Here is a 16,810-nt window from a genome sequence, read left to right as displayed (position 1 = left end):
TGATGGCTCTCTGAAAATAAACATTTCTCAATCCATTGCTTCTTGCTTTTGTGCATCTGTACCACATTACAGATGGCAGGAGCTCAAACAATTGAGAACCAGGATGTGTAGTGTTCTTAATAATGTTCCAAGCTCTGCTGAGGCACAGAGAGGAATAAATGTCTGCCACGGAGGGGAGAGGGCAGCTGATGATCTTCTGTGTTGCTTTGATTGTCCTCTGGAGCCTTGTTTTTTCTGCCTTTGTGCAGCTCCCGTGCCAAACAGAAACACTGTACGTCAGCAGTCTCTCAGTGGATGAACGGTAGAAGGCTAGCCACAACTTTGAGTCCAAGTGTTTTTTCCTGAAGACCCTCAGGAAGTGGAGATGCTATTGAATCTTCTTTATGACCGATGTGATATTGTCTGTCCAAGAGAGGTCCTCAGACATAAACACTTTCAGGAACCTGAATGTACGGACTCTCTCCACACGCTGGCTGTTGATGAAGAGCGGAGGCAGTTCAGTTTTGTTCCTCCTGAAGTCCACAATGATCTCCTTTGTTTTTGTAGTGTTCAGTGCAAGAATGTTGTCTGAACACGTTTGTGAGGTTCTGAACCTTGTCTCTGTAGCCTGCCTTGTCTCCCTTTGAGATCAGACCGACCACTATTGTGTCATCAGCAGATTTGACAATGGTTATTGTTGTGGACTGGGGTGCGGTGTAGAGACAGTACAGGAGGTGGCTAAGCAGCCCTGTGGTGATCTGATGCTCAGTTTGTCGGTAGAGGAAAGGTGAGAGCCGATTCTCACAGTCTGGGGTCTTTTTGTCAAAAAGTCCTTGATCCAGGTGCATATGATCCTCTCATATGCACCTGGATCAAGGATGGAGGCCCAAGATGTCTCGTCAACAGAATGTCCGGTAAAACTGTGTGAAAGGCTGGGCCATAATCCACAAAGAGCACCCTAGCGTAGCTCTGTGATTATTCCAGGTGGCACAGCACATTGTGCAGAGCTATGGCGATGGTGTCCTCTGTTGATCTATTCGCCCTATATGCAAACTGGTGGGAGCAGAGCCAAAGATGGGGGAAACAGTCACGTATGTGCTTGAAAATCAATTTCTTAACGCATTTCATGATCACAGGTGTGATGGTAACGGGGACTAACTTCAGTTCATGTTTGCCCAAAATATGAACTAATTTCACTTATTTTCATTCATTGAACTCGTTGAGGTACAACACTGGAGAGCAGTGTCTGAAAGCGTTGACTTCTATTCTCATATTACCAAGATTCAATGGTTGAGGGCCTGGGGGCACTTGGCCCGATAATGATTTCAGCATCCCAAATATGAACGACTGATATAAATTAACGGGTGGTGTTGACCACGTTACACACTTTAATATTAGAACACAATTGATGAAAACAGAGTGAAATCACATTCATGTGTATTTTATATAGCATGTCATTTTAATGCAAAGCAATAGTGAGATGAGATTCGGAAACCATTGCCAATCCAATATTACCCATTTGCCACACAGAGCTGTGTTTATCTCAGACTACCTCCCACATATGAGAGTACAAAGAGTGTAGATGCCAACAATATCTGCTGACCTTAACTCAACACTTGAGATTGTTTGGGCATGTTGTACTTGCCAAAGTGAACAACATGACCACGTTGGCTGACAACCGACCAGGGAGAAGATTCCAAACTGCTCTGACTGTTTTTTTTGTTTTGTTTTTTTGACACTACTAATGTACCTGGCCGGTTTTATCTTTTGTTTCAATTTTAAAACAGCTAGTGTATCATATTTCTTTGTTAATTAATTTAAAGCCACTAATAGAACACAAAATCAAAGTCATTACCATTACCATATTAGAACATTTTATGGCATAGAGAGTAAAGAGTTGGCACATTTTACATGTGCACACACCGCTTAACCATCAAGGCACGTTCTTTGTCAGTGAGGACGTGATTAATAAATATACTATATATGGCTTTCCAAGGGTATTAAACAATGATTAGACGGAAGCATTTTCACAAAAGATAAGCAATAATCAATTTAATGTCCCTCCAAAAATAAACACAACTACGGTACGACATAATGTAAATTGTTTTTCCCAAAGTAATTACCATGTTTTTCATTTTTTTTTATTATTTTATATCATATACATAGTACTACAGCACTTGAATTTTGTTTTACCATCCTCAGATTTCCAAGGCATAAGTTGTACACCTTAACCAAACCAGGATGTTTTTCCTAGCTTTCTTTCTTATTTTCTCCCCTCAAGTCAAACTGTCAGCTGTCAGAAAGGGATATTCAGCAATTTGCCATTGTTCAGAACTTTACTGGAAACTCAGTTTTTTCCCTTTAACAACCCAGGAGCACACACTGATCCGCTAAGGCTGGTCATAAAGATCTCCAGGTCCTTTTTCATTTTGATGTGTTTTGTCTCTCTCTATCCCTCCCTCTCATTCTGTCTGCAGCTAGGTGATAAAAATCAGTAAGTTAAGTTATTTTGAGCCTGCTTTGAATTAAGCTTTTGAGATATTTGTCAGCAGTGAGAGCCAATGGGCGAATCGATAAGTTATATCTTGTACATCCAAGTTAGCTGAAAAAGTAGGAGAGCCTGGCTCTGAGACAAAAATAAATTAAAGTAATACTATTCTGTGTGTGATGAAAATATTCACAATAATTCATGTTGTCAAATACAAATAATGAAGCCCATTTGCAAATATTCGTGGGGATTTTTTTAGATTAAATTCTCATGACTTCTTTCAAGAAGTTTTGGGTAACCAGAGCTATATTGACAAAATGTATAACGCCCCAACTTCCAAGCAAAGTTATCTCAATGCACTTTACAACTGCATTAGGTTTAGAATTGCACTCAAACAGATCCTAAAGCAGCCCTCTGCCTCGACAAACTGGATTGAGGGAGAGTGATACATGGACAGTAGGTAAAGTGAGCAATATGAATATATGAAGCAGTGCACAGTGTATTAATTGTAATAGCAATGATTATCTAGAGATGATTAATAGCCTTCATGCTATTACTGCTTGCAGCACAGTTATTTGCTACTGGTGAAAGGGAACCGGAACAATGAATGTATTTGTATTGTTGTTGTCCAACTAAGGAAGCAGGGACACCTTCAATGATGATGAAAAAATAAAGAGACCTGTGACGTATTTGGCACCCTAAGTTGGATAGGTCATGACAGTAAACGGCAAAAAAATGTGTTCATCATCAGAATAACAGAAATATGAACTGAAATAAAGGAGTGGAGTAAAAGAAGAATGTAGTGATGTTGAGAGAGAAGGATGAGTAAAACAGGAATGTATGGTGGACCGAGGAATTATTAGAAAGGAGGAAGTTAGAAAGGCACTGAAAATGATTAAAAATGGCAAGGCTATTGGTCCTGATGATACATTTATGGAGGTGGCTATGTAGTGTATATTAGTGTTCAACAAAACATAATTAATTTGAGAAATACATTTGTCAAAGGTGAATGTCTGGTTTCAACTTGCAGGTTAGTCCACTTTATCTAATGGTGCATCGACGTTACACAGCTTAGTACACACTGCAGCCCGCTTTTGGAGTAGTTGTTCTTGAACTGGAAGCTGTTTTACACACCATGTGAATTCGCCTCTTTCATATTATTAAACACGCATATCGCGCAATTCCCCATGCTCCTCTAGGCTTCTCTGATCACTGCTTAATCCAGTTAATACCTACATACAGGCAAGTACTTAAGTTGCTCAAAGCCTGAGGTAAAATCAGTTAAAAAGTGGAGCGACGAAGCAGAATTAGAAATTCAAAGCTGCTCTGACTGCACAGACTGGAGTGTCTTTGAAAATTTAGCGAGCAGCCTAGATGAATTCACGGATATTGTTACCGCGTATGTCAGTTTTTGTGGGAAGAACTGTGTACCAACAAAACTTACAGCCAGACTTAGGCAACTCTGCCAGGCTAAAGAGGTCACATACCAGAGTCAGGATAGGGCCCTCTACAATCACACTAGAAACCAGCTGACTAAAGAAGTTAACATTGCAAAGAGAGACTATGCAGTTAAACTGGAAAAACATATTGACACTAATGACTCCAAAACAGATCGAGAGATTACAATTGCTCACAAACTACAAGCAACGTTCCCCCCTGGTAGAAAACAACAGCAGGTTAGCCGATGACCTAAATAACATTCACTGCAGATTCGAAATAGAACCTTCTACTCCACTCATCCACCAAACCGCACCACAAGCCGCACCACCTTCCACTCCACCGTTTAACATCCATGAAAGGGACGTTAGACAGATTTTCAAACAACAAAAGATCAATAAAGCTCCAGGCCCAGACCTTGTGTCCCCATCCTGCCTCAACTTGCTCCTGTCTTCACAAAGATCTTCAACAGGTCTCTACAACTGTGTGAAGTACCAAACTGCTTCAAACGCTCCACCATTATACCAGTCCCGAAAAAAGCAGCAGTCTCAGTTCTGAATGACAACAGGCCTGTTGCCTTGACATCTGTGGTCATGAAGTCCTTTGAACGCCTTGTGCTGGACCACCTCAAGAGCGTCACTGGTCTCCAGCTGGACCCACTGCAGTCTGCCTAAAAAGCTAACAGGTCTGCGGATGGTGCCATCAACATGGGTCTGCACTTCATCCTTGAACATTTCGACAGCAAGGGAACATATGCGAGGATCCTGTTCATGAACTACAGCTCTGCGTTTAACACCATCATCACTGAACTCCTCTCCTCCAAATTTCTCTTGCTCAATGTTTCACCTCCCGTGTACAAGTGGCTCTACAAATTCTTGACAGGCAGGAGACATCAGGTGAGACTGGGTGAAACCACCTTTTCCACACGCACTCTCAGCACTGGAGCACAACAAGATGTGTCCTCTCCCCTCTGCTCTTCCCGCTCTACAGTCACATTGGACTGCTATTATTTTGAACACTACAATATGATGTTCATCAGTGCCGAATAATTTTGGGGAAATTACTAGCTTCACATGAAATCTCAATTTTACTTTCTCTCGCTCTTACTCAATACATTAAACATTCACACACAAATTTATCTTAACCCAGGAACTACATGCCCAATTTCCTCTTTTCCATTTCTGTTCACCTATTTTTCTTTCTTTTGTTACTATTAGTGTTACTTTCTTAGTGGTTTGTGGTTGTACCTTTTTCCTGTTGTGAGGCCAGCCATGATGTATGGATTAGAGAGAGTGGCACTGAAGAGACAACAGGAAGTGGACCTGGAGGTGGTAGAAATAAATACGTTGAGGTCCGCTCTGGGAGTGACCAGGCTGGGTAACATTAGACATTAACGCATCAGGGGGATGGGCAACGTGAAATGTTTTTGAGACACAGAGAGAGCAGACTGTGATCGTTGGGACACGTCCGAAGGACACAGTGACTGTAATGATTGAAAGATGAGATCCAAACTGTTAGATAAGAGAGCTTGAAGAAGACTAAAGAGAAGGTTGATGGATGTAGTGAGGGATTACATGAGAGCAGTTGGTGTTTGAGAGGAAAATGCAGAAGACAGGCTTACATTGAAAAGGCTGACATGCTTTGGCAACACCTAACGGGACAAGCCGAAAGGGAAAGAATAAAATGGACCAGTGTACCCTCAGCAGATTTAAAACGGGATGTCTCTGCTGCTGTTAGCATCAAATCCAACAGCCATCTTTAATCCTGTCCAATAGAAACTGGAAAGTGGTGCAAATAGTTTCGTAAATGGTGACAACCTAAATGCTGAAGAGGATTCAGTGACCTATGTGTGAAGGGAGCACTGAACGTTTGGCTGTATTGTTTTGGTAATGCAGAACGAGCCGGTGAAAAGATCACTGTCGACTTAAAGGGGGAGCCCAGTCATTTGGATTATCGATGTATATGATAGGTCATGTCATATGTACTGTACCTTGAAAATTTGAGGTTAATCCGACATCATTTAATGGTCTTTTGAGAAGATTTTTATCGGCAATTCCGAATTTTCATGGGTGCCGCCATTTTGGTGAGTCACAAGACCTACCTGCGCGGATGTGACATATTACGTTTGCAAACAAAGGCTCCGTTACATTCCTACACAATCATGGCCAGTGCTGCTTTCTCAAAATTATCCTCATATGATGAAGAAATAGCAGTATCGGTTGATCGGGAAGACAGAGGAATACACCGATACAGATTTGAACCTGTGGCTGTAAATAATGTTGAATATTTGGATGGTTCTTTGCACGGGAATGATGCAAGTCTGATTATGTGGAGGCCGAGGCGTGGGACACACCATTCATTCATCCTATTGATTTTGGAGTACATTTAGGCCAGCCAGTGGAGGACTGCACTGACGACAGCACTCATGGATGGTCAAACCCATCAGTGACAGGTAGGCCTTATATTGCGGAAAAGTTTGTGGTGTGGGTGGGAAATGATATTTGGCTTGGTTAAAATTAATATTTCCTCCACAACAGCGGCCTGGTAGCTCTGCTGGTAAAGTGTTGGTCTCACAGTTCTGAGGAACTGGGTTTGATTTTTGTGGAGTTATTTTTTTGGTAGAGTTGTGTGTGTGTGTGTGTGTGTGTGTGTGTGCGTGTTTGTGGGTGTGTGCGTGTGGGTGTGCACGTGCATGTGTGTGTGTGTGTGTGTATGAGAATTGTGGCACTTGCATGTTCTCCCTGTGCCTGCGTAGGTTTTCCCCTGGCACTCGGGTCTCCTCCTACATCCCAAAAAGATGCGACATTAATAGGACACACTTAAATGATTCTTTTCCTCACTGGGCGGAACAGGCCACCGAACATTCCACAGATTATTTCGATCCGAATTATGGCGAAATTTCGCAATACAGTAAGGTATTTTACCGTGTCCACTCGTGGTGGTACCGCATGTGAAAACACTAAAAACTGGTGATGATTTCTTTGCGGACATGACACGTCACATCGGCGCACGTAGGTCATGTGACTCGCCAAAATGGCGGCGCCCATGAAAATGCGTAATTGCCAATAAAAATCTTCTCAGAACACCATTAAATGATACCAGATTGACTTCAAATTGTCCCAATGATCTTAGGAGCTAGGTTTTCTGGATTTCACACTCCTGGTAGGGTCACCCACGGCAAAAAGTTCCGAGATGAGGGACCAGACAAAGCACAGCTTCATGAACTCCTATGATGAGTAAAAAAAAACATTGGATACAGGTTTCCTTTGCTTGAATGCAGGTCACCAGGCCCCATCTATGAAGCCAGGCCTGGAGGTGGGGCTCAAAGGCAACCGCCCTGTGGATGGGAGCATTCCGAAAGGGTAACATAGGTCCCTCTTCCATGCATTCATCACCTTTGGCCATAGGGGTCGGTGTTGTGTGAGCCATAGAATCGCTGTCGTGTGAGCTGGGTGTTGGCCTAAGTCAGGGACATTGGTGGGCCCATCCCCGACTACAGAAACTGGCTCGAGGGGCGACAAATGTCATCTCTCTGGCAGGGAAGGAGGCGGAGCTCGTGTGTGAGGTTGAGAAGTCATGGCTAGATATAATCGGGCTTGCCTCCACACACCGCTTGGGCTCTGGTACCCGTGCTCTTGAGAGGAGTTGGACTCCACCATTTATCATTCACCAACGGGACGTAAGGCAGATCTTTTGACAACAAAAGATCAAGAAAGCGCCAGCCCAGACCTTGTTTTGCCATCCTTCCTCAAAATTTGCACAGACCAACTTGCTCCTGTCTTCACAGAGATCTTCAACAGGTCTCGAGAACTCTGCAGTATCAACCTTGCTTCAAACATTCCACAATCCTCTACACCTCCACATACCACTTGGGCTCTGGTACCGGTGCTCTTAAGAGGGGTTGGACTCTCTTTCACTCTGGACTTGCCCACAGGGGATGTGGGGTTATGTGCTGTTAGGTGCCTTTCATGGTGGAAATCTCCAAAAACATTGGTGGACACCAATTTTGAGGGACGCCGTCAAGCTGAAAGACTCCTACCAGGGATTTTTGCACCGTGGGACTCCTGAGGCAGCTGATGGGTACTGGCTGGCCAAACAGAATGCAGCTTTGGTTGACGAAGTAAAAATTTGAGTATGGGAGGAGTTCGGTGAGGCCATGGAGAAAGACTTCCAGACAGCTTTGAGGAAATTCTGGTGACCATCCGGCTTCTCAGGAGGTGGAAGCAGTGCGCTGACAACACTGGAAACAGTGAGGATGGGACACTGCTGACCTCGACTCAGGACATTGTGAGTCAGTGGGGCGAACTCTTCGACGACCTCCTCAATTCCACCGACACACCTTCGCATGAGGAAGCAGAGTGTGGGTTCTCCGAGTGGGGCACGCCTATCTCTGCAGTTGAGGTCACCTGTGGTTAAAAAGCTCCTGGGTGTCAAGGCCCGGGTTTGGATGAAAGTCGCCTGGACTTCCTTAATGCTCTGGATGTTGTGGGGCTGTCCTGGTAGATAAGCCTCTGCAACATGACGTGGACATCAGAGACAGTGCCTCTGGATTGGCAAACTGGGGTGGTTGTCCCCCTTTATAAGAACCTCTGGAGGAACACACTCCTCAGCTTCTCTAGTAAGATTTATTTAGAAGCGGTTGATAGGAGGGTCCATGAGGAACTCAAATCTCAAATTCATGAGGAGCACTGTGGTTTTTATCCTGTCCGTGGAATAGTGGAGCAGCTCTACATCCTTGGGAGGATCCTCAATACATCTAACCAGTCTACATGTGTTTTGTTATATATATATATATATATATATATATATATATATATATATATATGATGTATGTATATATATGAGCAAGCTTTCAGGCAGTGGAGGCCTTCAGCTGAGCTTTGGTGGTGGCGGAGGTCCAGGGCTAACGGCCACCTCCGCCTTAAAGCTTGGCTCGTGGCCCGCCGTCCCCCCACTTCGATAGCCCCGGAGGGTGAAGCTAGGCTAAAGGCCTCCGCCACCACCGAAGCTCAGCTAAATGCCACCCCGGACATTGAAGCTCGCCTAAAGGCCTCGCCGGACATTGAAGCTCAGCTAAAGGCCACCCTGGACATTGAAGCTCAGCGTTCCAGGCGGCAGAGGCCTTTAGCCTAGTTTCGGCGTCCGGGCCTAATGGCCTCCGCCACCTGGAACCTCGATTCGCGGCCACCACCGGACCTCGCTCGTCAGACTCCGTGTCATTCCCGTCCAAAGAACCATCCAGAGCTCCCGGGGGCCTTTGTTTACGCACTTACGTCACACGTAGGCCTCCGAGTAGTCAGACTCTGCGTCATTCCACCTGAAGAACCATCAAATTATTCAACATTAATTACAGCCACAGGTTGAAATCTGTATGGAAGTATTCCTCCGTCTTCCCGATCAACCGATACTGCTATTTCTTCATCAGATGAGGATAAATCCAAGACATCAGCACTGGGCATAAATGGTGTCCCATGTAAACGACCCTTTGTACACGGTACACGTCACATACGGCCACGTAGATCATGTGACTCGCGAAAATGGCAGCGCCCCTGAAAATTCGTACTTGTCTCAAAACACTATGAAATGACAGAGGATTTAATATCACATTGTCAAAATAGGGTACATATTACATGACCTATTGAATACACTGTTTATGCAAGCACTGGATTTCCCCTTTAACATACAAGTATGCAGATGCCAAAGACATTCATTGAGAAAACACTGTCTATTACTCATAAAATGTGACTTGTTACTTCCATTTGGATATGGAAGTAAAGTGTCATTGCTGACATGCCCATTGCTCGAACACACTTTATGAGCATGCTTTTTTTCTTGTTGACACCAGTGAACTCATTTACAGCATCATTTGATTGACAGCCTTACATCACAGTCCAGTGGCAAGGCAAGCATTGTTTTTTTATCCTTTATTTAATCAGGTAAAAGCTTGTTGAGAGATAAAATCTCTTTTTTAAAAGCTAAGAAGAAACATAAATTACAAAAGGCAGGAGAAATTATACAGTACATAACGCGATAGGATTCACACGATTGATAAAAATAAAGATGAGTCAAAGAATAAAAGTGTGAATAAATTGCATCGCTCAAATGCTATTTAATATATCATGTACATGGTGTTTTTATTTTTCATTCATTCAAATTTGGCAGGCTTTAAGACATTTTTTTATTGGGTTGGTGGGTTCATGACTCTATACCTACAGTATGTGGCATATGTATAATATTTAAGGGTAATTCTTTCAAATAGAGCCTGAATCCGATATGCTTTCTATAGCCATCCATCCATCCATTTTTTGAGCTGCTTGTCCTCACGAGGGTCACAGGAGTTTTGGACCCTATCCCACCAGTCATCGAGCAGGAGGCAGGATCAACCCTGATCTCCCCAGCGGCAAGGCAAGCGTCGACCCTAAACTGGTTGCCAGCCAATCAGAAGGCACATAGAGACAGATAACAATCGCACGCACAGTCACACCAAGTAGCAATTCAGAGTGTCCAATTAAGAACATACAAATTCCACACAGACAGGGGCGGGAATTTAACCCTGATCTTCAGAACTGTGAAGCCAATGCTCAGCAGCTGTTCCACAGTGCCTCTGTTTTTACATATATTTATTTTTATTTTTTCTTTTGCGAAGGCTCTATTTGTGAAAATTGAAGGGATATTGAAAATTTTATTTATTATATTATTTATATTTTGGAGGATTACTGCATCTGTTGATAAGTTCCTGGAACTCATTGTTTCAGAGCATGGAGTCATTGCTCCCAGACATGCATCCTGGGACTGACATAGGCTCAAGTGCAAATTAATCTATGCATTGTCCCAAATTGTCAAGAACAGATTGTGTCCTCACATCCTGGTCACCAGCTCTTCAACCTCCTTCCATCGGGAAAGCACTACAGATCAATGCAAGTCAAAACTAGCAGGCATTTGAACAGTTTTTTTTTTTACCTCTGGCAATTAACTCTAAATTCTTGATTAGCAAATTTACCATTTTTTTTGTCTTGTGCTATTGTTTGGATTCTCACTGACATCCTGCTCATCTAATCAATATTAGTATTAGTAATGTGTTTTGTAGACTATCGCACGATTCGTCACTTTAAACTGCTCCCTTTCTTCAATTGTCATAAAGGGAACCACAAAATGGGTAAAGGGATTCTGTACCAGCTTTACACAATCTGGGACATCAACACACTAATCTCTTACCTGTTCTAATGAAGAATATTTTACATCTTGCACTCTTATAAGGGATAGTTCCTATAAATAGAAAATGTCTCTTGTTCTTTGTGGTTTTTTCTTTGTTGTTCTTGTTCTGGATGTCGTACCTGGGCAGCACCGACTGACGAAGAAAAATTCCTTGTGTGTTTTTACACACTTGGCCAATAAAGCAGATTCTGAAATAATAGTTATTAATTATTTTCTTTACGACTGAAATGTAACTTCTGAACCATAAGCATATTTTTAATGCTAATTAACCTTCCAATAATCACAGTCAACCATGTGCCTTACTGGAGTATTTATACAGTACTATATATTTAATAACTATCTTATTTTGACATGGACTAAGACACGACTCCGTTCTAAAATTTACAAGCACCCTAGCTGGGCAGCAGCTCCAATTTCTTTTTATCGGTCCTCTTTATTACTGAATCTCCCCACATACAAGCACACCCGAACAAAAATTCACTGCGTGCTGAACTTTGGTGTGCATGAACACAATAAACATAAATCATTGGGTCTTTTTCTAATCCTACTTCTTTTAAAGACAAATACTAGAAAGGCAGAAGCCAATTAGAGCAGGGTTTTGACTGCTATGGAAAATCTCCCAAAGGTCAGTACTTAAGAATGACAATCAGTGAGGTTTTTGAAATGGAAAAGTGCAGTCTGCCATTATCCTTCTCTTGCTACTGGCCCTGTGTGATAGGAGCTTGACGCGCACACACACAATCTAGTATGTACAGAGAGCTTTGTTACACTTGCTTTATCTCCCCGCATGACTGTGCTTTTCCCCTTAATCGTTAAAAAGCCCACAAGAGGAAAATGCAATTCTCATCTTGTAATTATACTATCATTTACATTTTGGTGTCTTATGGTCATGCAACCCTGAGAACGCCCAATCTCGTCAGATCTCGAAAGCTAAGTGGGTTAGCCCTGGTTAGAACTTGAATGGGAGACTGCCTGGGAATACCAGGTGTTGTAAGCTTCTCTCATCGGCTAAATCCAGAGGGGTTGTGTCAGGGAATCCAACATTAAACTGTGCCAAAAAATATGCGTTCATCTAAGATGACACGCTGTGGTGACCCCTAACGGGACAAGCTGAAAAAAGAAGATTTACATTTTGATGCACAAAAAGCCCCAAAATATATATACACTGAATGTATCTTCTTTTCATTATGTTTGAGATATAACACAGTATGGAGCTAAAACAATCAATAAAAAAAGAACATAAAGATACCATATTATTTAGCAGATAGCAATGAACAATGAATGTTACTGTTAGGAAATCGAGCTTAAACACTAACATTAAAAACAGATGGAAGCGAAGTATAAAGTAAGGTAATAAGGTAGTAAAAGATGACAAACATACTTGTGACTTTTGGAAATACGGGTACAGTTAGGGCTCATATTGGCTTTGGAAACTTTACATTTTATTCTTGGTTTTGTTTCTGTTTATTTGTACTACTTTACTACTATGTTTTGTGTATTTTTAAAGTTGCAGCATTTTGTTTGAATAAAAATTACAAAAATTAAAATTGACAAAATTACCTTTTAAAACAGAAAGACTTGCATGAGGGCTTTACAAGCATACTGTATCCCAATTAAAATCTTCCTTCTATGTTACAATTGAGTTTTCCCAGTTTTGCTCTGGAACAGCGGAAAACTAACCCTATAACAGACAACAAGCCTTTAACACATTTACAGTAGTGTAAAAATCTATCCATCAATCCATTTTCTTGGCCGCTTATCCTCACAAGGTCAGATAACTGTGAGGCAAAACTACTAGGCTGGGCCAGGGTACTCCGAACTGTGAGGCCAAAGCTTTACAACTGCTCCATCGTACCGCCGGTAGAAACGCATTTTACATGTGAATAGTCTAATCTGTCCCAAGATCTTCAAACCCTCCGGTTTCGTCCCACGTCCCAAAAACATGCAACATTAATTGGACACTCTAAATTGGCCCTAGGTGTGATTGTGAGTGTGACTGTTGTGTGTCGCCATGTGCCCTTAGATTGGCTGGCAACGAGTTCAGGGTGTACGCTGCCTCCTGCCCGTTGATAGCTGGGATAAAGCTCCAGTACTCCCACGACCCTTGTGGGGATAAGCGACTAAGAAAATGGATGGATGGATTTATATATCTGTGTGTGTGTGTGTGTGTGTGTGTTGTGTGTGTGTGTGTGTGTGTGTGTGCGCGGATATGCATGTGTGTACTTTGAGGTAGAATTGACATACTGTGAATGGTTGGTATTAATGTGATGTGACAGAATATGGGATTTACATTAGTAAATCAAGCAAATTCCATCAAATCCATTCAGAATATCCTTCCATTTTCTATATGGCTTATCCTTATTAGGGTCGTGAATATGTCCTATCCAAGCTGACCTCTGATGAAAAGTGGTGTACATCCTGAACTGGTCACCAGCACATTACAGGGAACATATAGGCAAACCTGCAAACAACTATTCACAGTCATCCCACCCAAGCATGGGAAACATGCTAACTCCACAGGACAGTGGGAGCCCGGATACACACCCATGACCCCTCAACTGTGAGGCAAATGTGCTTAGCACTCCACCATGGTGCTGCCTCTATTCTAAATAAAAGATTTAGAATAGTGTTGCAACTTGTCATTCTAGTATAACTCTTTACTAGAAGAGCTTTACTGTGAGTGCCAGTTCACTCTTTTCTTTAATGCTTTCAGCGCCGCCTCATCTAATTGAGAAACCTCAAGATGTGCAGAAGCTCATTGATGACTCCTTGGTGTGGGAATGTAAAGCCACGGGGAAGCCAAAACCCTTCTACAGGTGGATGAAAAATGGAGAGAACATGAAGCCTGCAGAGGTGAGACATATGAGACATCAGTGTTACTGAAGACTTGAAGATACCGTTTTTATTAGATGTACAACAACAACTTTGATACAGATGTCAAAAGCAGATCTGTTGGGCAAATAACTTGAACAAGTCATACTGTGAGCTGGCCGACCATTGTGTTGTTTGGTCAGGCTTAACTTTCTAATTCCATGCATTATGTATTTTTATTCATTTTTTTCTTCTATCTTTATGTGTTCAGACCCTTATTTTAACTTAGCCTATGTAGTATGTGAATTGTGTACCTTGTGTGTTGACTTTGTTTATTTGATTGTCTTTATTTGACTATCTGCAGCGCGATGGGGGGCAAAAGGTAGTGCGATCTGTAGGCCGGTCCCAAGCCCGGATAACTGTAGAGGGTTGCATCAGGAAGGGCATCTGGCATAAAACTGTCAAAAACATATGAACGTTCATCAAACGAATGCCATACCTGATCGGTCGTGGCCAGGGTTAACAATACCCGCGTCCGTGGGAATTCAGCTGCTGTGGGTAAAAGACAAAGAAGAAGAGGAAAGCAGCTTAGTCGGCGGAAGAAGAAGCAGAAGAAGAAGAAGAAGAAGAAGAAGGCACAGAGCCTAAAACTGAATGTAGGGACTTTGAATGTTGGGACTATGACAGGAAAAAGGTCAGGAGTTGGTTGACATGATGATTAAGCGTAAGGGTGACATGTTGTGCATCCAAGACACCAGGTGGAAAGGTAGTAAGGCAAGAAGTTTAGGAGCAGGGTTTAAATTATTTTACCATGCAGTAGATGGGAAGAGAAATGGAGTAGGGGTCATTTTAAAGGAAGAGCTTGCTAAGAACGTCTTGGAGGTGAAAAGAGTATCAGATAGAGTGATGAGGCTGAAATTTGGAATTGAGGGTGTTATGTATAATGTGATTAGTGGCTATGCCCCACAGGTAGGATGTGACCGAGAGTTGAAAGAGAAATGCTGGAAGGAACTAGATGAAGTTGTTCTGTGCATCCCAGACAGAGAGTTGTGATTGGTGCATTGGTGAAGGACCAGGAAGTGGCAATGATTAGCAAGGGTTAAGTTCGAAAGGCACTACAAAGGATGAAAAATGGAAAGGTAGTTGGTCCTGATGACATCCCGGTGGAGGTATGGAAGCAATTTGGAGAGGTGGCTGTGGAGTTTTTGACCAACTTATTCAACAGAATTTTAGTGGGCGAGAAGATGCTTGAAGAAGAGAGTAAAAGTGTGCTCGTTCCCATTTTTAAGAACAAAGGGCACGTGCAGAGCTGTGGCAACTATAGAGGAATAAAGTTGATGAGCCACACAATGAAGTTATGGGAAAGAGTAGTGGAGGGTACACTCAGGTCAGAAGTCAGTATCTGGGAGCAACAGTATGGTTTCATGCCTAGAAAGTGTACCACAGATGCATTATTTGCCTTGAGGATGCTAATTGAACAGTACAGAGAAGGTCAGAAGGAGCTACATTGTGTCTTTGTGGATCTAGAGAAAGCCTATGATAGAGTACCAAGGGAGGAACTGTGGTATTGCATGCGGAAGTCTGGTGTGGCAGAGAAATGTGTTCAAATAGTACAAGACATGTATGAGGGCAGCAGAACAGTGGTAAAGTCTGCTATAGGTGTGACAGAAGAATTTAAGGTGGCGGTGGGGACTGCATTCGGGATCCGCTCTGAGCCCCTTCTTGTTTGCTGTGGTAATGGATAGGCTGACAGATGACGTTAGACTGGAATCCACCTTGGGCCATGATGTCCGCAGATGATATTGTGATATGTAGTGAAAGCAGGGAGCAGGTGGAGGAACAATTAAAAAGATGGAGGCATGCACTGGAAAGGAGAGGAATGAAGATTAGCCAAATTAAAAAAGAATATATGTGAATGAATGAGAGGGGTGGAGGGGGAAGAGTGATGCTACAGGGTGAAGAAATAGCGAGGGTGGACAACTTCAAATACTTGGGGTTACAATCCAGACCAATGGTGAGTGTGGTAAGGAAGTGAAGAAATGGGTCCAAGCAGGTTGGAACAGCTGGCGGAAGGTGTGTTATGTGACAGAAGAGTTTCTAGTAGGATGAAGGGCAATGTTTATAAAACAGTGGTGAGGCCCGCCATGATGCATAGATTAGAGATGGTGGCACTGAAGAAACAACAGGAAGCAGAACTGGAGGTGGCAGAAATAAAGATGTTGAGGTTCTCGCTCGGAGTGAGCAGGTTGGATAGGATTGGAAATGAGCTAGTTAGAGGCACAGCCAAAGTTGGATGTTTTGGAGACAAGGTTCAAGAGAGCAGACCTCGATGGTTTGGACATGTCCAGAGGCGTGAGAGTGAGCATATTGGTAGAAGGGTGCTGAGGATGGAGGTGCCAGGCAAAAGAGTGAGAGGAAGACCAAAGAAAAGGTTGATGGATGTTGTGAGGGAGGACATGAAGACAGTGGGTGATAGAGAGGAAGATGCACGAGATAGGTTTAGATAGAAAAATATGACACGCTGTGGCAACCCCTAACGGGACAAGCCGAAAGTAAAAGAAGAAGAAGATGCATTTTTATTCTTATACTCTTTTTAATACTTCACAACTTTCTCAGTATGCATTTATTCCAAGCAACATATACCTCTAATGAGCTGTAGTATTTTCACTTACGTACAGCATCAAAAACATTAGTGTTGTGTTAAAAAATCTTGATCCAATGATCCAATCTTTACCTGAATGACGGTAGTGATTTTAAAGACACTGGCTACTTGTTTTAAAAAGCAACTGATTTAATCTTTTTTTTTTTTCAACAAAAAAACTGCCTGAGCACAGTGACAAACCATAAACCTGATGAATAAACAGGTGCTTCTTTATACAA

General features: G+C 42.6%; 1 protein-coding gene across 2 annotated transcripts in view; it reads left to right on the top strand.

Moving 5' to 3' along the window:
* The window catches only part of LOC133507602 (contactin-4-like), a 242,846-nt gene that overhangs the window by 149,717 nt on the left and 76,319 nt on the right, over positions 1 to 16,810 (top strand). For both annotated transcript variants that reach the window (XM_061832828.1, XM_061832829.1), the window contains one exon: positions 13,833 to 13,972. In XM_061832828.1, the coding sequence (XP_061688812.1) occupies positions 13,833 to 13,972 (140 nt within the window). The remainder of the gene's footprint in view (positions 1 to 13,832; positions 13,973 to 16,810) is intronic.

The sequence above is a fragment of the Syngnathoides biaculeatus genome, chromosome 10 (genome assembly GCF_019802595.1).
Source record: "Syngnathoides biaculeatus isolate LvHL_M chromosome 10, ASM1980259v1, whole genome shotgun sequence".
Lineage (NCBI taxonomy): Eukaryota > Metazoa > Chordata > Actinopteri > Syngnathiformes > Syngnathidae > Syngnathoides > Syngnathoides biaculeatus.
Note: the sequence above shows the minus strand (reverse complement) of the source record. Positions and strands in the feature narration are given on the sequence as shown.